We start from the raw sequence: 22,652 nt of genomic DNA on the forward strand, positions 1-22,652 counted from the left end.
AAAAAATATTTTAATTTGTTCTGACTTAAGGAAAAGGAATACTAAGGGGATCAAAATTTTAACTTACACATGATTTGGTTGTTTTGTTGATATAAACTCAACAATCACACATAATTTTCAAATTGAAAATATTACTTTTGAAGTGACAAACTAAATTAGTTTTCTTATAAAATTTTATGAACTTCAATCCAACTATTTTTTAAAACCCCAAGGAGAACTTCTATCTTTTTGGTTTTGTTTTTGGTTTTTTACTCATCAATTTAATTTATAGTGCTAGATTTCATACTAATGGTTTCATCTTTGGAGGATTTAGTTAAATGGTGTTAAATTATATTTTTTTTCTATATTTCATTTCCAGCTAAATCACAAAGAACGAATTTTTTTTAATTGAAGTTCTTTTTGTTTTCAAAAACCTCAAATTTTAAATGAAAAAAATATTATATTAATCTTTACATATTTGTCTATTGGATCACAAAACAAAATAGACTTTATAAATGGATAATTGTATTGATCTTTAAATATTATTATATTAATCTTTACAAATTATTAAAAATGATACATGAATATGTGAGATAATCATAGTACATAATAGAGAATTAGAGATGAATCTTTTCAACTTCATGACTTATTGTGTGGTGAATATTGTAGAAGTGTATGAAAAATAATAACTTATTAGATGTTAATCTAATATAGACAATGGAGATAAATCTTTTAAAACATTAAAGTAAACAATGTAAGATATACATATCATACAAATTCAATGATATTTGAATTGATTTTTTTTTTTAACTCAGACAACAACAATAACAAAAAAAAATACCAAAAAAAAAAAGAGATAGTGGAAAAAGATTAGAGAATGAAAGAATGAGAGACTAAGAGAATAAGAGAATGAGTATTTATAGGAAGCGAAGTGATGGAAAATTACATTTAGAACAATGGGAGTTACAATTCTCATTTATTATTTGTTTAAATACAATTGAGTGGAGAAATAAAGTTAATGCATAATTTATATGATTTCAGTTTTGTATGAAAACTAGGTAACAACCCGCACATAATGCGGTATAAAATAATTATTAAATGTTTTAACTGTAATTTTTATTTATAAAATCTATTATATTTATCGGTAACCGAAAAATCTAGAATTTGATTGTGTAGTATATATATCTATAAAAAAAAATTGTATAATAATTATAATTTAACCCGTGAGAATTATTATAATATCAATCTTATATTATTATATCATATGAACAAAGAGTTCTTAAAATTCATTTTAAAGATTTATGAAAATATAATTAAGTTAGAAAGAAAATATAAGAATTTAATTTTGGGAAAAATACAATAGTAAATAAATGTAAATATTATTAAAAGCTGATGACAAATAAAAGAAATAGTGTCCAGAGCTCTGTAATGCTGACACCTCAGTTTTTTTACCAAAATGTTCCTCTATTAATATATAAGGGATATGAGTTAAATGTGAAGATTAAATGTGTTTTAAATTTGTGATTTAGTATAAATTTTTTTTTGTTATAGTTGAATTTCTAAATGGACCAATAAGGAGAGAGTGAAACCTTACTTTTATATATATGATTCTTAGGAATTATTCTCTAAAATCTGGTACCATAACCCCCCAAAGTGCAGCAAAAATAGGATATTAGAGTAGACCTATAACTAAGTCAAACTAACTTATTGAGAAATATATAACACTAGTTAACAACCCGCACATAGTACGGTATAAAATAATTATTTAATGTTTTTACTGTAATTTTTATTTACAAAATCTATTATATTTATGGGTAAATGAAATATTTAAAATTTGATTGTGTAGTATTTATCTATAAAAAAATTTGTATAATAATTAAAATTTAACCCGTGAGAGAGTTATTATAATATCAATCTTATATTATTATATTATATGAACAAAGGGTTCTTAAAATTCATTTTAAAGATTTTATAAAAAATAATTAAAGGATATAATTAAGTTAGAAAGATAATATAAAAATTTAATTTTGAGTGTTAATTGTATTTTTGGAAAAATATAACGATAAATAAATGTAAATATTTTTAAAAGCTGATGACAAATAAAGGAAAGAGTGTCCTGAGCTCTGTAATGCTGACACCTCAGCTTTTTTTTGCCAAAATGTTCTTCTATTAATATATAGGGGATTGTTACTGATTTTCATTGTGTGTGTTTAAACCGTTCTATTGTGGCTAAACAAAGTAAGAATATCTTACTATATTAATTGAGAAGTACAAATATAAAACTAACCTTAAAATGTGTAAAAAATTACATTCAATTGCCATTAGAAAAAAATAATTAAGTTTAATTAACTAATTTAAATAAATATAATTAATTAAAAATAAAAAACACTTACGGATCAAATATTAAAAAATCTAAAAAATAATTTTCTCTCTCTAATAAATTATGGACGAAATTACTAATTATTTTTTTGAAAAAAATATATAAACCAATCAGAATTTTAAAAACTAAGAATTTATATCTAAGTATACAATACAATTATTTTTAATAACTAAATTCGAAGATTTTGTTAAGTTTTCAAATTATGATTCTCCTATCATCTTTATTTTATTTTATTTACAAATTGTTTGGAATTTTCATATAATACTTATAATTTAAAATGCATATTTTTTTCTGCATATGTTGTGATTTGATTTTTTTTTAAAACGAAGATATATTATTTATTGTATGAAATGTGTGTTTTAATTTCCACATTGGCAGGTTGGTAAAACTAAATTTATATAAATAATAAATTAATAATTTTTATTTACTCACAATTATAATATTAAAATTACTATTTTATATTTCACATAATAATGATGCAAATATAACAACAAACAATATAAAACTGTAATAAAACATCAAAAATAAAATACTATAATATTCTAAAGTAATTAGTATTCAAATAGACTAATAGATTTACATAACAATTTTAAATAAATATTATCTCAAACAAAATAACTTAAAAAAATAATAATTTTAATTATTATATTATAATTTTTTTTTAAAATGTTGATCCGTGCTTTAAGCACGGGATATATCCTAGTATAAGATTAAGACCAAGTTTTTATCATCAAACGAGCGGTATTTTTGGAGAATCTTTTTCAAGTGAGTCTCACATATTAGCAAAATTATGCTTTGCATTATCGAATTTGTTAAGTACATATACCATATTTTTACATATATATATATATATATATATATATATATATATTTGGCAAAAAGGTGGTTTTAATTTAAGTAGTCCCACCATAACTTAGAAAAGGTTTTAAGTGGATCCCCAAAATTAAACAAAATTATATATACATACTATAAAATTAACTTGTTATTAAATCGCTAATAATTAGGATATTTGACTTGAAGGTATTTTTTAAAAATTACTGAACTCCCATATTTCGGTAAGTCATAAAAAAAAAGAAAAAATTAAAATAGACGACAAAGAGAACACAATGCATATCACATAAATTTTTGAATGAAAAAAATTACTAGTTGTAAGCACTAAATGACTCAAATGTAACTTTTTTTTTTTTTTAAGTTTATTTATTCGTAAAATAAACTCATTTCTCATTAAAATTGGTGAATTTATCATATACAAACTAGATTACACAACATACTAAAAAGTGAGCAAAATAAAAATAAATATTGTAAAAATCGTAGAAAAGTGTAAAAAGCTAGTTTGTTTCATTTGGGGGACCCATTGAAAAACCTTTTCACACTGGGGAGCTGTGGTGGGACTACTTTAAAACGAACCAACCTTTTTGCAGAAGAACGAAAGAAAGAAAGAAAGAAGAAGAAGATCATCGAGTTCGTATTCGCGTTCTCTCCGAAGAAGAAGAAGAAAGAAGAAAGATCATCGAGTTCGTATTCGCATTCTCCTGTTTCCTGCATTTCTCTTTTCGTATCCAAGCGCACCTTGGAATCGCTCGCAGTCGCTCCCTCCCTCCGCTGCTCCGCTGCCGTAAACGCCGCCGGCGAATCTCTTATAAAGGTTCGCGGTTCTTCTTCTTCTTCTTCTTCTTCTTCTTTTACTTGTACCGGAACCGTAGACGAAAGTATTTCTGTAGGCCTTTTGCTTTCGATTCCCTTACAACTTTCCCTTTTGCTTTGATTTAACCTAACCTAGGTTTCATCAACAACCATGGAATTCGATAGAGCAACTCGAGGGAAGGGGAAAAAGGGGAAAGAGGAGAACCTAATACGACCTTCGAAAAAAACTTCTGAAGAATACTTGGCGGAGAGATTGAAAGATGTGGTGGCTGGGGAGATTCGATACCCTCACACATCTTCTGTGCCCATCTCCATTCCTCAATTCATTGAAAAATATAGGTATTTAGCCAAAGGGGAGGAATGTGTTGATGCTTCTGAAACTTCACTAGCAGGTACATTCTTGGTAATGAATCGGATAAGTTTTTTTTACAGTCTTTGTTTACCATTACCATTACTAGAATGACTTAAGTGTTAAGTGTTAGATTTGGTGTGATTGGTTGTGCGATTGGAGGATTTGTAATTGGTTGACTTAAGTGTTAGATTTGGTGTAACCTGTGCTTTATTACTGAGAGAAGTAATTGGTTGTGCGATTGGAGGATTTGTAATTGGTTGACCTGTGCTTTATTACGGAGAACTTAATGATTTGACAAACCACCAGTTCTTTAATCATTTTGTCATTTAAAAACTTTTCAAGGGCGATTAATGAGCAAGCGGAGTCACTCTTCTAAGCTCTTCTTCTATGACCTACATGCTGATGGTTCCAAGGTCCAACTTATGGCTAATGCAAGGTAATCTTTTTTGGTTTTTCTTTATTTAAGAGTCAAATTTACTTTTACATATATGTATACAAGGTAATCTTTTTTGGTTTTTTTGTCTTTTGTCTCTCAGAAACTCAACCTTAGGAGAATCTGACTTTTCAAAGCTTCATAACAAAGCTAGACTTGGAGACATTGTGGCTGTCACTGGCTTTCCAACAAAAAAGAATAGGGGAGGAGAGTTGACTCTTGTAACCGAGTCATTCACTCTCCTCTCCCACTGCCTACACATGATACCTTCAAAGGTTTCAAAGGTAGGTAACAGTTGCCTCTTTTATTTATGTTTTCATACTGTGCTAAACATTTTTATTAATCTGGCTTCGCTGCTTTCTGAATCCATCAATAAGCTTATTTCTTTTCCATCGTAGGAACTTGAACGATGGTCTCCAGGTCAACCTCGAGATCCTACTTCTTATATTCTCAAAGATCAGGTATCATCATTTCTCCCTCTTCCTTTGTTTATTATATTGAGCTTCAAGTCTGTAGATGGAATATTGCTTGATTTGATTTATTATATTGAGCTTCAAGTCTGTAGATGGAATATTGCTTGATTTGATTTATTATATTTTTTTTTGTCAGGAAACTAGATACGGCCAAAGATATCTTGATCTTATGATCAATGAAGATATTCACCATATCTTACTTGCCAAAAGTAAGATTACAAATTACATCCGGTCATATTTGAACCGGATGAATTTTGTGGAGGTATGCTCTAGGAGGTTTGCTTTTAATACAGATTTTTAAAGGTTTGCTTATTAATATCTTCTCTCTCCCTAGGTTGAGACACCTGTCATGAGCATTAGCGTTGGAGGAGGAGCTGCACGGCCTTTTTCGGTTTATCATGGTGATAAGGACACAAGTATGTTTCTGCGTATCGCACCTGAGCTATATCTCAAGCAGCTTGTCGTAGGTGGATTTACCCGTGTGTTTGAGATTGGAAAGCAATTCAGAAATGAGGGTATTGACATGACCCACCATCCGGAGTTCACCAGCTGCGAGTTCTATATGGCTTTTGCAGACTACAACGAATTGATGAAAATGACTGAGGATTTGCTGAGTGGTTTGGTGAAGGAAATAACAGGTGGTTACAGCAAAATCAAGTATCATGCTAATGGCTATGATAAGGAACCTATAGAAATCGACTTCACTCCTCCCTTCAGAAGACTTGATATGATACCCGAGCTGGAGAAAGCAGCTCAGCTTGATATTCCGAAAGACTTGACCAGCGAAGAAGCCAATACGTATCTGATTGATGCATGTGAAAAGCTTAAGGTCAATTGCCCTCCTCCCCAGACAACATCTCGACTTTTAGCAAAGGTAAGTACACGTATCTGATTGATGCATGTGTACAGCTTTAAGGTCAAGAGATATATGTACACGTATCTGATTGATGCATATGCGTAAAGCGTAAGGTCAAGAGAAATATGTACACGTATCTCCTTCTTTAGACAACATTACATTTGAATATTTAAATATTTTTCTTTTGCAGCTCGTTGGAAAGTATGTGGAGGAGATGTGTGTGAATCCCACTTTCATCATCCACCATCCAGTAATCATGAGTCCATTTGCTAAAAGTCATAGATCTAATGATGCTTTGACTGAAAGATTCGAGCTCTACATAGTCAAACAAGAAGTAAGTAAAAACCGAATTTTTTATTGACTTGTTTAATGAATTTTTTAATTCTTGTTTTTGTTTGTGAGGACAGAACTTGTTTCATGAACTTTTATATTCTTTGTTTGATGGGACATAGCTTGTTTCATGAATTTTTTTTATTAATTGTTTATCTGTCCCAGCTCTGCAATGCATACACCGAGTTGAACAATCCGGTGGTTCAGCGAGAGCGATTTGCTCATCAGCAGAAGGAGAGGGATTCTGGAGATGAAGAAGCAATGGTCTTGGATGAGTCTTTCTGTGTAGCTCTTGAACACGGATTGCCTCCTACAGGTGGTTGGGGTATGGGAATTGACCGCCTCACCATGTTGTTAACCGATTCCCTCAATATCAAGGTCAGTCTCTCTCTCTCTCTAACGTGTCTCATGTTTTTTTTGTCAAGCTCTCTCTCTAATGTCTCTCATGTTTTTTTTGAATTACAGGATGTTATTAGCTTCCCAAAGATGTAAGACTTTGTTGGTTATGGTTTGTCGAGCTCTGCCTTGTGGCTATGTGAATATTTGAGTCGACATGACCCACCATCCGGAGTTCTATATGGGCTTATGCATGACTGAGGATTTGTTAAGTGGTTTTTTTTTTTTTTGGGAACTAATGATTCGGTAACTGAAAGACTAAAAGCCAAAATAAAGTAACCAAGTCAAGGCAACGTTTGTTTTCTTAACACCCTCTCTCTCTCTAGTATAAGGTTGTGGTATACTAGAATTCGTATTCATTTTCAACTAGAATTCGTATTCATATTCACCATTAGCAAAACTTGATAAAAGCACCGCATAGTGAATACATAAGTTTCCGAAATCTTTATTAAAACCAAACCAAACCATCCCATCCTAGTTTAAAAGACCAAAGACTAATAACATACTCGAAACTAAAAACCACATAAATAAAAAAGACTTGACAGGTCCACCTAAAGAGCAAGTCTACTACCAAGTGGAATGCAACAGCTAAATTATTAAGTGGACACACATTAAGCTATATATCACCTTCAAACGCAGCTCAACGCCTCTCTCCTCCAACCTGGTGTTAGCAAATACTTTCCGAGTCCCATCTCTAATAGTGCATTCCCCTCCACCCATCTCCATCGAATAGCCTCTTTCTGCCATCTGACCAACACTCAACACGTTTCTATCGATCCCTGGAACCAAAAGCACTTTCTTGATCAACTTCCTCACTCCTTTCATCGTGTGATCTTGACATCTCCTTTCCCTTCCGCCAAGACGACCGTACCCATTCCAACACGAGCTCTGTATGTTCTGTCTATACTGGTGAAATACTTCAAAATCCGGAGTCATGTGGTGGCATTGCCCTCTAACTCCTTCACCTGGATAACAGCTCCAAAAAGACTGGCAAGAAGCTCCACTACGCAGGAAACAACTTCATCAAATTCTAGAAACAGTGGAAACGAACCAACGGGAGCTTAAAAAAGCCGCAAAAGACCATTGTCTCGAACATCCAAAGAAGGTTCTAAAGCTGCAAAATGTTCAACCAGTGTAATTTTCTTCCCAAGTTTCTTTGTGTATTTCCTAAGTATAGATGCTGGGACTGACTATTACATATATTGCAGGCCTCTGCTGTCACGTCCTCCTCTCAACATCCAGCTCTCAGAAAACAAGAGGTTACTGATCCAACCATTTTCAACAACATTCATCGCTGTGTGCTATTACTTACTAACTCAACCCTCTGATTAACATGGTTTCTTAAATACTCACAAAAACATATCTGTAGGGAATTCAGTTTCATGCAAAATACCCAACAATGTGCAAAGACTACCGTCTGTCAGGTTAGTAGTACGTTGAAGTACCAAAACCTCTTAGAGAGAGAAAAAAAAAGTAACTATCTTATACTGCTTACTGCAATGGCTTGAGGTGATTTATCGAAAGTGTTTGTGTTGGTTCTCTGATTTATGCTGAAATAAGATGGGATGTGAAAATCTTTCAACTCATAGCAGAACCAAAGCAAAGTCTGTCACTGTATCTTCTCCCTTCGTCTTCAGAAGTGATGAAAGGGCTGAAAGGAGGAAAGAGGTAGAACTATAAACGACCCCCTTTATATTTCTGATTCTGATCAGAGGACTTATACAGAACAATAGTTTTATAAAGCTCTCTTTTGATGTGGCTGTATCTGTTAGTTCTTCAAGAAGCTAGAAGAAAAGAACAAGATAGAGGATGCTGTTGAGCAATATATATATATATTTTTTTTACTAATTATAGTGAAATAGTCATTATAATTTTTTTAGGTTCAAAATAGTAGTATTAAAAATAATTTATGTACATCCCCTGCTATTTTAATTTATTTTTATAATATTAACAATTGAGGTCTCTAAAGAAATCAACTTGCTTTTTAATAATTTTCATTTAATGAAAAAATTCTCTTTATACAATTTATTTTTCTATATAGTGAAAAAGTAAACAAATGGCTTATCATGATTTTATTGGATTAGATTTGACAAATTTTCTTTTATCATAAACTTCACTCCTAAGTTTTTATAAACCCCTTTTAAGTACAAATCTGAGACTAGAGAATCCAGCTTTGAGATAATCAAATCCCAAAGAAAAAGAAAAAAAATCATATCTATAAACCCCAAAAGAATTGACCAATCATCTAAGAAACAATGATTAAGGTGTGAAAAAAAAAATTAAACCAAGTTCTGAAAAACTCTGAGAATTATGAACAAGAAAACAAAAAAAAAAACTCTTAGACCAAGAAATCAGGACTTGAGAGGAGGTTGAGATGCTTGCTTCCAATTGTGTCTTGTAGTATTGTCATCTCTCCTTCTTTCTCTAATACCTTCTCCTCCAATTTCTCTACCATCCCTTTCAATGTCTCGTTCTCTGAGTTCAAAAGCATGTTCTTCTCACAGCATTGCCTCAACTCTCTCCATACCTGGTCTCTTTCACCTGACACTTTTGTTAATAATGCGTCCATCCTCGCCATCTCTTTTGCCGCTTCCTGTAGATTGCTTTCCAGCCGGTTTATGCTTTCCTCCTTTTTCAACATCTGATGTCAAAACCATCAGTTACATATATAATTGGGAATAGTTTCTTTATATCAAGAGCCACATAAACAGACATGGGATGGGTTACTCTTGTTTTGCAATACCTGATGCTTGAGGTCTTTCAATTCGTGGCTCGTAACTGATAGGTTGTCCGAACCGCTTTGAACCTCACACCTTAGAATCTCATTACCTCGTACTGCTGCTGCTAGTTCTGCTTGCAACTGTTCAATTTCTTGTTCCTTGGAATACAGTTTCTCCCGCAGTAGACTTGTGATTAGGGTCTCAGCTTTCAGTTCAGCTCGCAGGGTGTCCTACATGAGATTGAGCTAAACGTTAGCCACATATTACCGTAAAGTAAAAAGCCATTAAGAATTGAGGATGCATTAGATATATTAAGAAATGGACATCAGAAACTCACTTCAACTGATTGGTTTCTTTGTTCCTTAGGTCTACCAGAACTTGAGCAAGACGACTCTGAATTCGAAGCTACCACACTGGTCACCGTTTGCAAACTCCTCTTCAGGTTTTCAGTTCCGCGCCTTATTCCATGAACTTTCATTTCAGATTCAATCATAAACTGCTCACTTAATCCGTCCTTCACTGAATTCGTATCAGATAACTGAGTTAATTTCCCTTTGATAAACTTCAGTAACTTGTAACACAGCTGGCTGCTCTCATTTAACATTGACAGTCCTTGGTCTTGCAAGTAGCAGACACGCATCTTCAACTCATTCTCTAGCTTAAAAGTTGTAATGTCTATTTCTTGACCATTTCCTTTCAATCGATTCAGCAGACAGATATTCTCATGGCGAAGCGAGTCAGTTTCAAGCTTCATTGATTCTACTTCCCTTCTAAGTGAAAGCTCAATCCCTGTCAACCTTATTTGCTCGACCTGCAATTTTTTTACCAACTGGTCCCATTTCTCTGACGGTTGCTTCTTACCCTCCTCCGCAACACCATCTCGAAGTCCCTCGATTGTCTTCCCTTGTTCTTTGCAAGTTCTGAGAAATTTCGTAACTGATTTGTGCAACTCCCTGCATTCTTGATCCTTCTCTTCAAAGTTTCTTCTTAAGAAATCAATATCTTCTGTCGCACCTGCATAACTCTCTTGTAACTGGGAGAGAGTTTGTTTAACATAGGAGTTCTCTTCATGCAATTCATCTGCTGTTGTGGTCAGTTCAGCAACTCTTCTCTCCAAATGTGTTATCATATCTTTGTTCTCTATCTCATTTTCATGGAAAGTCGATAGTTCTCTTTGGAGTGAGACATTGTGCTCGGCAAGCTCTCTGACACGCTCTCGGAGCTTCTTCTCTTCAAGTTGGAATTTTTCGAGCTTTGTAGTCCACTCACCTGACCTTCTATCAAGCTCTTTCTCCAATCCAGCCTGCAACTCGCTCTTCTCCTTTTCCAATCTCTGTATATGCAAGTTCCAATCTGACTTTACCCATCTGATTTCTTCCCTGGCAGAAGCCCTCTCAACCATTTGAGACCGCAAAAGATTTATATTTTCAAATGCCAAGTTGAGCCTCTCATCTTCCAGTTTTCTAATTGCCCCAACCAAAGATGAAACATCGAAGTCACAATCGGAAAGGCATCTCTGCTGCTCCAGTTCCTCAGAAAACAATTTCGCTCTCTTCTCAGCTTCTTTGATTTTCATTTCTAGCTCGGAGTCCATATCGTCTTCCATACACTTATACACCTTCTTACCACGTATTTGCTGGAGCTCTCCGCTGTCCTGTGCATAATATCCATTAACAGGTTCATAATGTTCAGCCAGTGAAACATTGGCGGTGACATCCGAGCTTGAGTCAAAAGTTCTATGAAGGGATCCGCCATAGACATCTTGAATTGTGATGGGTTCATGGTTTGACCCCTTTGACTTGCCATTAGTCTGAGAGAGTCTTTCAATGACATTTCTTGCAAGCGAACGAGGTGATCCATGCCTCATCCCATTTTCCACACAATCAGCAGAAGAGACACGAAAACGGGTGCCTTTAGCTTCTCTAGATGACTGGGACTTTCTCTTCTCATTGAAAGTGTCTGATGGTGATGTAGGTACTGTCCACTGAACACGTGGGGGAAGCCTCCTTCGGCTTACACTCCCAGAGACATCACTGCGTGAAGAACAACTCTTTTGCTTACACTGTTCCAAATGCTCTTCGCCATCAATATAACGGTCCAGAACTTTACTAGAGACAGTACTAGAACAAGATGAAGAACTCCCAGATGAATCATGTTGAAGCTTGTCTGCTTCACACTGCCTTTCCCTAACTTGTCTTTCTGGAGTAAAGCATCTGTGAACACAGCAAATACATCACGTTGTTCGTCAGTGGTTTCATTAAACAAAAGTAGAGAATTGTCAATAAACAAAAACCTCATAAGAAATGAAGAAGGCATACCGAGATGAATGATTCCGCCGCCTATCCTGACTTTTAGTAGCAGTGCTTAGTTCATTCGTGGAAGCTTCACCAAACTGATCAAAAAGGAAACCTGCCGAAGACAAAGAAAGGCTTCGTCTAAGAGCTGGACCACCAGAAACTTGACCCTGTGACTTAGGACTATCAAACTCTTGTTCAGCGTGACTGTTAGCTTGGGTTTTCATCTTACTATCCGCTGCTTTTTCCTGCTTATCAGTTCCATTACCAGCCGAAGATCTAAAAAAGAAGAGCTTTTTCATTGTTTCTCCAACTGCAGCTGCAACCAAAACATACAAAACGCAAATCAATAGATCGAAAGATAAATATAAACTACACTGATCTCCTGCACTAGACTAGAAAAAGTTCACATTTTTGCAGCAAATACTGAATCTTACAAACACAATTTGGTCAATGAAAGATAAACCAATTCAACAAAAAGAAATGAAAACAGCATAGATGATCAAAGTATTTACTATACTCAGAGATTCAGAAACACAAGACTTGATCCTAAAACAAAAGACCAAATTAACCCTAAGCATCTATCTTCAAAGCCTACGATAAACCCTAGGGACGAATCAAATCAGATCGAATTGTTAACAAACCAAAGACACAAAATCGAACCTGAATCCAAGTTGCGGAGAAACTGATGAAGCAAATGTTCGGCGAGATTACTCGAACAGTAACGAAATCTTTTTTAAAAAAGGCTCTCTCTTTGAACAATCTAATCGATTTCGTCGCCAGAAAAAAACTCTAACTCGTCGGAAATTTGAAAAAGGAAAAACAAAATGCCAAAGGCGAAACCTTTTTTTTCTTTTAGAAGAGACAATTTAGCTTTAAAGAAAACGAAAGAATCACAGAGAGAAAAACAAAAATTTCAAAAATTCAAAAAAAGATACAAATCTTTAGGATTTATGAACTTACCATAAATCAGCGATTTGGCAAATCGGAAATTTTGAGATGATTCGAACGGAGAAGAGAAACTGAAACGCTGATTTATTAACAGCGTTAGGTAACGTCGATTTGAACGAAACAAGTGTTTTGCTTGTGACTTGTGAGAGAGAGAGAGAGAAAGAGTGTGTCCTTCGTTGACGACGAAGAAAGAATCCAAAAGAAACAAAACGGCTCCAAAATCTTTTTGGTGGTGTCAATACGTAAATAGAGCATCAGTGAAGGGTACTTTTGCTAAATCTTTTTAAATATTTCTTTGCGCGGATAAAGCCACTGAGAGGAGCGTAGCAGATATACGTTATTTTGTCACTCACACTCACTAACACATAGTACTTGACTTTATAATCATGTTTCAATAGCAACATTCGAACAAACTAGTCAAATAGAATTTCAGATTATTATACTACAAAGAGGTTTGTTTAAGGGTTTTAAAAAAAAAAATCTTGTGTACCAATAAATATCACAAAATACATAGATTTGAGTGGTGACAAAGGCCTGTACGGGTTTTTATAAACGATAAGATGTAATTATTGTGTAATTTGAAGTGATAACCATAAAATATAATGATAGATTGCGGATAATTTAGAGGGATCATAATATATATATTTTTTACAAATAGGTTTTTGATGAAATTTTGAAATTTTTTTAGAGGGTTAAAGAGTAATTTTGATTAACTATTTCACTAAAAACCCATAAAATTACACTAATAAGTGTTGATTTTTTTTTTTTTGGGGGGGGGGGGGGGGTCAATTGACATCCTAGCTTCACATAGGTCCGCATAATTAACTAACTAATTTTAATTTAGTAAAATAATTAGAAAACTATTTCTCATTTTTACTTTTATGTTATAGTTTTTCTGTTTAGGTTTGACAACCATAAATAGTAAATAAACAATACAATATATTATTTTGACACGTATTCGACATAAAAATATAGAAATGATAGTCAAAAGAAGTAGTGAGTTATTTCAAGATAAAAATATGACATCATATATTAAATGTCTATAATTATTATCTATATATATATATATATATATCACTTTTTACATGTATGAATTCAGTGGCCAAATCGTTGTTTTTGCCTTGATACTTTGGCTCTCTACATCTAAAAAATTAGGTCAAAATTTAAAATTGAGAGAACCAAACAGAAGAATATTTTGAAGCCTTTCGACAAAATAAGGACTCTCTCTACCTACACTATTGTTTTGTTTCATCTGGCTGTGCCAAACCAAATGGCAAAGCCAGGTTTAAAACAGTCTTCGACCTTTTTCATAATTTATATCACTCTCTCGGTTAGGGTTGAATCAGACCGGACGGTTATCTTTATTCGCTCATACTCCAAACGCTGCCGTTTTATATGGAGAGTGCCGCAAAGCAACGACGCCGTTTCACCTGGAACTAATTTATTTCTTCCCGAGTTTTTTCTTATATATCATCGATTCATCATCAACAAGAAGATCACCCCCACAAAGGCAAAATCCAATATACTAATCTCTCTCTATTGCGAAGTTTCTGCTAACAACCTATTTCTCTCTTTGCCATGGAGATCGATACCGTAACCAACGGAAACTCTGACACCGTCATGACGGAAACAACCCCTACGATCACTCCTTCACCTGTCGTGCCGTCGTCGAGGTTGAGTCAATTGACGGAATCCCTCAAGCTTGAGCACCAGCTCCTCCGTGTGCCTTTCGAGCATTACAAAAAGACGATCCGTACCAATCACCGCTCTTTCGAGAAAGAGGTCTCTACCGTTGTTTCCGGCGTCGGAGATTTGGCTGATTCCGATTGGTCTAAAGACGTCACCGTTTCGCGTCTCTCTAGCCTTGTTTCTCGATTACAAGGCCTCAAACGAAAGGTTAAATTTTTCCTCGTCTCTCTCTGTGATCGCTGGATTGAATTAGGTATCTGTTTTGGTTTGGTTTGGTTGATAAATGGGGTAAACAAAATTTCTAATTTTGATCTTGTTTGAGGTTGAAGATCAAAGTAAAGTAGTTGTCTTTGGCAGTTATATCTCTGACGTTTAGTTACTACAATAGAATTACCACTAGACATTGGATCTAGATGATTGTTTTGAATTTTATCAGATCAAGGGGATGCAATGTAGTGGAGTTGTTTCATGGGAATTTCCCATCTGACCATTTGCAAATTTTGCATCGTCTTCCAAAATTTTATTCTTTGGGATGGTTTCTAACTGGGTGGTTATATAGGATAGCTTACATACTTTTTTCGTTTTGTATTTCAGTTGGAAGAAGGGAGCAATGTGGAGAATTTGCAAGCGCAGAGGTGTCGTGCTCGCATTGATCATTTGGATTCAGTAGATGTGGAAAATATCACTGAATGGAACAATACAAAATTGAAACGGATTCTTGTGGACTACATGCTGCGGATGTCATATTTCGAGACTGCTACAAAGCTTTCTGAGAGCAGCAACATTTTGGTTTCTCTCTCTCCCTCTTGACACTGATTATATAACATTATTTGGAGATATTTTTACCACTTGAAATTACTTAAAGCATGATCATTGATGTGTCTCTTGTAATGGTTAACATATTATCTGATGTTTCGTTTTTGTAAGCAGTGAAGCGGATTTGTTGTTTTGTACTGCATCTTTATGAAATGCCAATAATAAACATCTCATCTTTTCAGGACCTTGTCGATATTGACATATTTCGAGAAGCTAAGAAGGTGATTGACGCCCTTAAAAATAGGGAGGTAGCTTCTGCATTGTCATGGTGTGCTGATAATAAAACGCGGTTGAAAAAGTCAAAGGTATGGTGGTGTGCGTACTCTCATGGTTAAGATTTACTTTCGTTTGTTTATGAATTTCACTCGGTTCTGTCTTTAAGTATCCAATTTTTACGAGAACCATATCCTGAATAATTATATCTTATTCTTTTAATAACAGAGCAAATTTGAGTTCCAACTAAGGCTGCAAGAATTCATCGAGTTGGTACGAGTTGATAGAGCTGACAGCTACAAACAAGCAATCCATTATGCTCGAAAGCATCTAGCACCATGGGGAGCAACCCATATGAAGGAATTGCAGCATGTTCTGGCTACTTTGGCTTTTAAAAGTACTACGGAATGCTCAAAATATAAGGTGAATCCTTCTTATGATTATATAAATGTTTTACCCGTGTTTCAAAAGCCAATCTGTGGCTCTTCAAGGATGAAAACTGACGCTTCAACTTGTATCTTTCCCGAATGATTGATTTTGTTTAAGAAACCAAAAACGTGGATATTGATTTCACTGTCTCTTTATATAATAGGTTGCTTCTGTAACTTTTCCGTCTCTTTCTGTTGCTGAATAATATGTGTTTCTTCCAACTCTTGTTGAATCTTAATTGATCATTGCATGTATTGCTTAGGCTAATCACTAACATATATGTTTTCGTCTTTTTCTCAGGTTTTGTTTGAACTACGACAGTGGGATGTTTTGGTTAATCAGTTTAAACAAGAATTTTGCAAGTTATATGGCATGACAATGGAACCCTTATTGAACATCTACTTGCAAGCAGGATTGTCTGCGCTGAAAACTCCGTAATCATCAAACTTTATCAATTTTGTATTTGATGTTTTTAATTGTCTATTTTCTGCATCTGAAAATAAAGGGGCAGAAAGTCATTTTTCGAAATGACACCCTTGTGTGATTCTTACTGGGGTTTGTGTTTATACCTTGACATTACTCAGATATGGTTTTGAAGAAGGTTGTACAAAAGAGGACCCGCTCTCACAAGAGAACTTCCGGAAGCTAGCTTTGCCTTTACCATTCTCCAAGCAGCACCATTCAAAGCTTGTTTGCTATATTTCTAAGGAGCTAATGGACACAGAGAACCCACCACAGGTGCTGCCCAACGGCTATGTCTACAGCACCAAGGTTTGATTCTGTTATTTTACAACTTCCTCTTTCCTGTTCTTTTTCTCTTTTTAGAATCTTTTGTTTTGAGCTAGATCAGTGACATCAGTCTATACGAAACAGTTTTAAAACTTTTAAAGTTGGGTATTTTTTTTATTTATTTGATGAATAATGAACTTGCAGGCTCTCAAGGAAATGGCAGAAAAAAATGGAGGTAAAATAACATGTCCAAGGACAGGGTTTGCCTGCGACTACACGGAGTTAGTTAAGGCATATATATCATGAACCCAGATGCTCATAATCCTCACTTTGGTCGCCTTTTCAGTGGATGACTGTGAGGTCAGTATTAAGACCAAAGAAACTGAAATTTCCAACTTTCTCCGTTGCTAGTCTTTGTGAATATGCACTTGCAGATAAAACTTCGCATCACTTTTGTAGAAACAGCTCTTTCCTTTGTATATCAAGCTATTTCTTCATTTCAGTCTTATGACAATTTTCTAGTCAACATGGTTTTAATGGAAGCAAGTTTGGCTGCATTGGTCTGATATTTATCCATCTTTTTCTTCTGCTAATTGTACTTCTTATCTACTACAGTTGTTTCTGTATGAATAAACTACTAGTAGAATAAACCAGTTATTGTTGGTTCAGAGAAGCAAAAAAATGTTCAACGTAAAAGATGGAAATATGAGTTGAAAGTAAAATTTATTGTCAAACGACCATTTCACAAACCACCGTCAACCGATTCTACTACCAGTATCTCACTTGAGCATTTGTGGTGTCTAACCATCCTGATTCAACATGTTCATCATTTCTCTTCCGTTTGTTGGCTTTCGACCTTTGGTTATGGAACGTGGTATAATTTACAAATCCGGATTAAGGAATGGAGTAACACTAATCTTTTTATTCACTCCAATATCTCAATTCATTTGTATATTACTATTGTAGAGACTGTGCTCTGAAAACAAGGTTGTGCAGTAATGACTGAGCCATTCAGCTGCAGATCTCAGAACACGAAGCTCACCAGATAGGAGGTCTCTTGCCATCTGCCTTCTAACAACAAGTCTTTGTGATACAACGTAGCATTTATATTCTTCCATTTCCTGCAAAGGCACCCAATAAACCTTTTTCAAAATCTCCATTGTCGGTCACTGAGTGGCAATTAGTTTAGCAAAGTGTTTTATAGTACCTTGATGCAAGCACTATGATCCTCAATTAATCTGTTGATATGAGACAAGAGGATCTTATGTGCCTCCAACTCTCTGCTCCTGTCCTTTAAAGGAAGCCGAGCTAGTCGGCCATCATTTTGTGCAGCTTCTTTTGACAAATCATTCAGCTCTGATAATCATTATACTGTTAATACGTTCAGCATTAGCCTCGAAGAATGATAAAAGAGATTGACTAACTAACTTTATTGAGCACCTTGAGGAATGGTACAACAGAGAACACGAGCAAATGCACGGAGAGACTGTGGAATTCCTTTCCCTTTCCCTATAGCAGATTTCACTTCCCTGAGAGATCACCAAAACTACGATTAGATACACATGTAAAAAGCTCTGCTACTCAATACCAATTATAAAGAATTAAAGTTCATTGTTTCGAATCTTTGATCACATCACTCTTTCTTACTACACCCTTCTCCCATGTTTCCATTCTATGTGTAAGCAGTTAGAAATTCTATTGGCTTGGTGACATTCTAAAACTCAATTTTCACACGTACTTGATTGTGAAAGTATCACAAGAAGAGTGAAAGATGTTGATATCTTTGACAGTTCGAGTGTGATGTGTCCGGAGAAGTCCCAGCTTCATGATGCGAAGAGGATCATCATTCGGCACAACCATTTGGATTTGAACCTATAAGTCACCACAGTAGTATCAGGTTGAATCTTGATACTAATCTTAAGATAATGACATAGTGTGAAGTTTCAACATCACATTCAGTCAATCAAATGACAATAAAGTTCAAGGCTGGTGTGTGGTATCCAATCCAACATCTACAGATCAATGTTGTTACGACTACGGTGATGATAAAGAACACAAACCTCGTCATAAATGTTGTAAGAAAGGGTAAATCCAAAATCTAATATGAGTGTAGCATTTGAGAATTCACCGTACTTAATGAACACCTACACATAGATGTTTGGTCAGCTTTAAAGTCCATGAGGTAACCAGTCACTGGCATTGACCTCAACCAAAAAAACATTCTTATAGAAGTTAGCGACTATTAAAATAAATAAAAATAGAATTCACCTTATGAGAAGTGAATCTAATCGTGCTATAATGTTTACCTCATCACCAGGACTGTAGTTACGATCTGCAGTGACCTGCAAAAATGAAAACTTGAAATCAATGTACTGGCTTGTTTTCAGTTTGTGTTGCAAGTCTTTAGAGTCAAGAGAAAGTAGCATGGCATCAATAACCATGCATCTTTACTATGTCGATGTACCACATAACTAATGTCGATTCACTCTATCATAGAATACCAAGTAGATGTGTGCAAAACTCTAGACGAAGAGAATGCATAATATTAACTAACAGGAATGGAAATAAACCTCTGATAGTTGCTTCTCTTCATCGCTAATAACGATTGATGCAGAAAGCCCATCATGGTTCATGAAGTCTGCAAACGGAATCTGTTCTATTGTCAGAACATCTATCGTACCAGAAATCACCATAAGTAAACTAGAAGATGCAGAACTATATTGAAAGCAATACCAGAGATATGCCTTTTGAGGTTTCCCATGCACGAGATCCCACTGGCCAGATCGAGTAAGACCAACACAATAATTTAAAACCTCCCTTGTGAGGGAGTATACATGGTTGAGAAAACACCAGAAACAGATATATAACGAAATGGATTACATGTGTAGTAACTTTCTCACCTAAAGCATATGCGTACATAAAATTTTCCAAATCTCGGCGTTCCATCACCATGGGACTATGTTGTTTATATGCCTAAGAATCACCAAAAAGGTAATTTTAGAACTCTTATACACTAAGATGAAAAAAAAACCCGACACATGAAAATACATCTACCAAACATACACATATGTATACTACGTACTTGGTTAGCTTGACATAGGACATAATCATAGTACCCTTGCTATTATGCTAAGATTCGTGATGATATGGAGTTAAAAACTTGAAGAAGTTAATTCAAAAATCAATGCCAATGAGTCTAATATTTGTTTTCACCGTCAATAAGTTGTTAGCAGTATATAATATAGCACCTTGATAGACCCAACGTGGTTCAATCTAATGGTCTGATACCACCACGAGACCATACAGAAAAAAGAAAAAAGTTTCATAACTATATAGTCAATATGGGTGTGCCTTTCTCATGGGTCCATACATTATTCTAAACGGTTAAGTAGTCCCCTTGTAGGCCTTCTAAGCAATCAGGAACCCCAACCAACCAATGTTTTCATTACCAAATAAAGATAATTTACTAGTCGTGGGACAAAAAAGTAGCGACTGTGTCAAATAGGGATGTAAGAAAGCAGACCCTCTCTTTATTCTAAGAAAATGTTCAAAAGACTGAGATATACAGGGAAATATCAGAATTTTCATTAGAAACCAACATATCAGGATCACTAAAAAAACAATATTTACCTGTGCTACAAATGAGAATTCCTTTTCAATCTGAGCTTTTTGTTTTACTGTTTCCTTGTGAACTGCACTACAACGAATCATGCTCAACTCATCTTCACCCCAAAATATCTAAGAGAATAAGGAAACCATCTTCATGTTTCTGCATTGTTCAAAATAGCATGGCTACGAAATTGACAGTAAGGCTCATATTGGAAAAGAAAAGAGCAGGTGGAAAAATTAAAAAGCTTTGGGCCTTTTGCGTACCAGGTTATTTGGATTGCATCTTAAACTATAACTATTACTATTTAAACATTTTTCTATCTCTTTTGCCAAAAGAAACGCACATCGACATTCAAAAAGTGACCAAAACAAAATGCTTGAACATGTGACCGCTATAAGGACTAGAGTGAAATCTCACCGTGCTGTGCATCTCTGCAGGCTGAGGAAGTCGGCTGATATAAGGGACCCATCGAGACTTCTGAATCAGAGACTCAAGTCAAAACCAAAACACTCACATGAAAGGGGACACTTTTTTAAAAGTTAAATGCCCAAAATGTTGATGCTAGCTTACTTGACCCGTTTTCTTCTCGCTTATTAGAACAGCAGCAAGCTTTCCAATATTCCCAACTTCGTCGGTCAATGAAACTCTAATATCCAGGGGCAGCTCATCTGGAGTTATTTGCTGAAAATTTCAGTTAGGCAACACTAAATAGCCTGTATAGAATCTTCAATGCTTCTTAAGACATATAATAACGGAAAAGCTCGTTTCAGTAGACAGTAATATACCGCTTTAAAAGGGACTTTCAACATGCAGTCCCCCGCATGGATAACTTTTGAGGCAAACAGTGACCTGCTCAAAAGTTGATATAGTAAACATGTTAGTATAATTGACATTAAAGACAAAGCATCACACCAGGAGACAGCCTCTGGTAGGAAATGAAATTGGTTATTCTAACAATCACTCGATAAACAAACTTCTCGCAAATGGTTGGAATATAATCAGACGACAAAATGACATGGTTCAAATTTTTCCAATGTTTCAACTGTTAATGACAAGACAGATCCATGTTAAAGAAAACATATAGACAAGTCATATTACAGATTAAGCTGCTGCAGAAGGTATCAACAAAGAACCTGATCATTACATTGATTGGACTGCGAAAAACATACCAGACTGCAAGGGAACTATACATAGGTTTATTGAACGGAGCAAATGCGTCTAAAAGTCCATGATAACTTCCGGTAAACAGAAAACGATTTACAAAAATGGACTTGAAAGAAACTCTCTTATCAAAAAATCACCAACCAACCCACCTGCCATAGGTGGATTTACCAATCGTAAGCGTGTTAGTGATCTTCGATCCAGCAATTTGTTCTAACCAGGGTAAGAAGTCCTTGTCCAAAGAGGCCTAAATTATGAAATGGATAAGATGGTAAATCCTCTTTTGTCAGAGAGAGAGAGAGAGCAAAAAAGCACTATACAACATCTACTTACATCAATCAGCTTACAAAAATCAAGAACTCAACAGTCTGTTTGGTCTACCAAAGATAGAAGAAACTAAAAGATCAGAAAGGTTTCATCTTTGGTATCAATTGCTACCATTAGAGGAGGAACATAACTCAGAACAATTCTAGGAACACCGTTAAAACTACACTCAGGTATCATAAAAGCTTTACGGGGAAACGTATTTAACACTCGAGATAATCAAGCTGTGTACCTTTAGTCCTTACATTTCACAAAAGTCTCAATTTTTCAGAAATCAAACCTGAGTTTGGGGCTCCATAGGTAGTTTCCCGGTGAGACGCAAACACTTTGCTAAAGAGCTAAAGCTGCGCTGAGGCTGAACCCAGAACAGCTTCACCGTCGAAATGCACAGTAGCATCTCCGGCCGAATTTGGCTGGCGCGTGAGAAACCACCGCTCGTATTTTATGACTCCGTGTCTCCGACTGCAGCCTGAGCGGTCAGTCAGAACCATTGGATATTGTGAAACTGAGAGAAACCGAATAATCTTCGATCCGGTTTGTTTCGGTTTAATTTCTTATTTGGTTTGTCGAACTAAATCGGTTTATTTTTAATTGATTTTGTAGACACCTTACTTTTCAATTGAAATAGCTTTGAGAATTACTTGCCTCAATAGCTATAGTGTCTCCTCAATCCTCATTATGAAATTTCACGAATATAATTGCAGTGTTAGTTTAAATGTCGATTAAAAGGTTAGAACTTAGAGAGTAAAATATATATAGTTTACTGACATGTGAATGCAGTTTGTGGCCTTATTTTGTATGGAGGCAAAAGTCACTCAACATCATCTTCCACAATACATCTACTGGAAATATTGCACTAATCTTCTACTTATA

At 35.0% G+C, this 22,652-nt stretch overlaps 4 protein-coding genes and 1 long non-coding RNA gene across 24 annotated transcripts; 3 read left to right on the plus strand and 2 right to left on the minus strand.

Annotated features, from left to right (window-relative positions):
- Positions 1–3,709: 3,709 nt before the first annotated feature.
- On the plus strand, positions 3,710–7,151 carry LOC104712122 (lysine--tRNA ligase, cytoplasmic). The gene is made up of 10 exons (XM_010428947.3): positions 3,710–4,004; positions 4,140–4,395; positions 4,698–4,791; positions 4,892–5,072; positions 5,187–5,249; positions 5,398–5,523; positions 5,596–6,135; positions 6,308–6,451; positions 6,613–6,825; positions 6,913–7,151. The coding sequence occupies exons 2-10, from the start codon at positions 4,155–4,157 to the stop codon at positions 6,937–6,939; spliced, it is 1,629 nt and encodes a 542-aa protein (XP_010427249.1). The 5' UTR covers positions 3,710–4,004; positions 4,140–4,154; the 3' UTR covers positions 6,940–7,151.
- A 350-nt stretch (positions 7,152–7,501) lies between these two features.
- LOC147939015 (uncharacterized) lies at positions 7,502–8,815 on the plus strand. The gene is made up of 3 exons (XR_015566516.1): positions 7,502–7,977; positions 8,052–8,102; positions 8,213–8,815. It is a non-coding gene; the product is annotated as an uncharacterized LOC147939015 (long non-coding RNA).
- A 122-nt stretch (positions 8,816–8,937) lies between these two features.
- On the minus strand, positions 8,938–13,159 carry LOC104712123 (uncharacterized). 2 transcript variants are annotated; one of them, XM_010428948.3, is made up of 5 exons: positions 12,821–13,159; positions 11,882–12,176; positions 9,901–11,776; positions 9,587–9,793; positions 8,938–9,484 (listed from the first exon to the last, which is right to left on the minus strand). In XM_010428948.3, exons 2-5 carry the CDS (start codon positions 12,157–12,159, stop codon positions 9,182–9,184), a joined length of 2,664 nt encoding a protein of 887 aa, XP_010427250.2. In that variant the 5' UTR covers positions 12,160–12,176; positions 12,821–13,159; the 3' UTR covers positions 8,938–9,181. The 2 variants fall into 2 exon arrangements, with proteins under 2 accessions (XP_010427250.2, XP_010427251.2); XM_010428949.3 differs by having other exon boundaries at positions 12,521–13,025.
- A 1,072-nt stretch (positions 13,160–14,231) lies between these two features.
- LOC104712124 (protein MAEA homolog) lies at positions 14,232–17,241 on the plus strand. The gene is made up of 7 exons (XM_010428951.3): positions 14,232–14,704; positions 15,092–15,286; positions 15,496–15,618; positions 15,755–15,949; positions 16,256–16,389; positions 16,540–16,726; positions 16,889–17,241. The coding sequence occupies exons 1-7, from the start codon at positions 14,387–14,389 to the stop codon at positions 16,988–16,990; spliced, it is 1,254 nt and encodes a 417-aa protein (XP_010427253.1). The 5' UTR covers positions 14,232–14,386; the 3' UTR covers positions 16,991–17,241.
- Positions 17,242–17,586: 345 nt separating this feature from the next.
- Positions 17,587–22,302, minus strand: LOC104712125 (uncharacterized). Of its 19 annotated transcripts, none has more exons than XR_015566524.1 (15): positions 22,060–22,293; positions 21,608–21,702; positions 21,080–21,143; positions 20,865–20,975; positions 20,712–20,771; positions 20,315–20,422; positions 19,585–19,657; positions 19,418–19,458; positions 19,255–19,335; positions 18,991–19,026; positions 18,818–18,888; positions 18,423–18,556; positions 18,125–18,213; positions 17,892–18,040; positions 17,587–17,805 (listed from the first exon to the last, which is right to left on the minus strand). XR_015566524.1 is itself a non-coding variant. In XM_010428952.3 (15 exons), the coding sequence occupies exons 1-15, from the start codon at positions 22,174–22,176 to the stop codon at positions 17,623–17,625; spliced, it is 1,425 nt and encodes a 474-aa protein (XP_010427254.1). In that variant the 5' UTR covers positions 22,177–22,302; the 3' UTR covers positions 17,587–17,622. The 19 variants fall into 19 exon arrangements, 9 of the variants coding, with proteins under 9 accessions (XP_010427254.1, XP_087322595.1, XP_087322598.1 ...); XR_015566523.1 differs by having other exon boundaries at positions 18,745–18,888; XR_015566525.1 differs by having other exon boundaries at positions 18,113–18,213; positions 18,745–18,888.
- Positions 22,303–22,652: the final 350 nt, after the last annotated feature.

Source organism: Camelina sativa, chromosome 9 (assembly GCF_030686135.1).
Source record: "Camelina sativa cultivar CO46 ecotype springtype chromosome 9, ASM3068613v1".
NCBI lineage: Eukaryota > Viridiplantae > Streptophyta > Magnoliopsida > Brassicales > Brassicaceae > Camelina > Camelina sativa.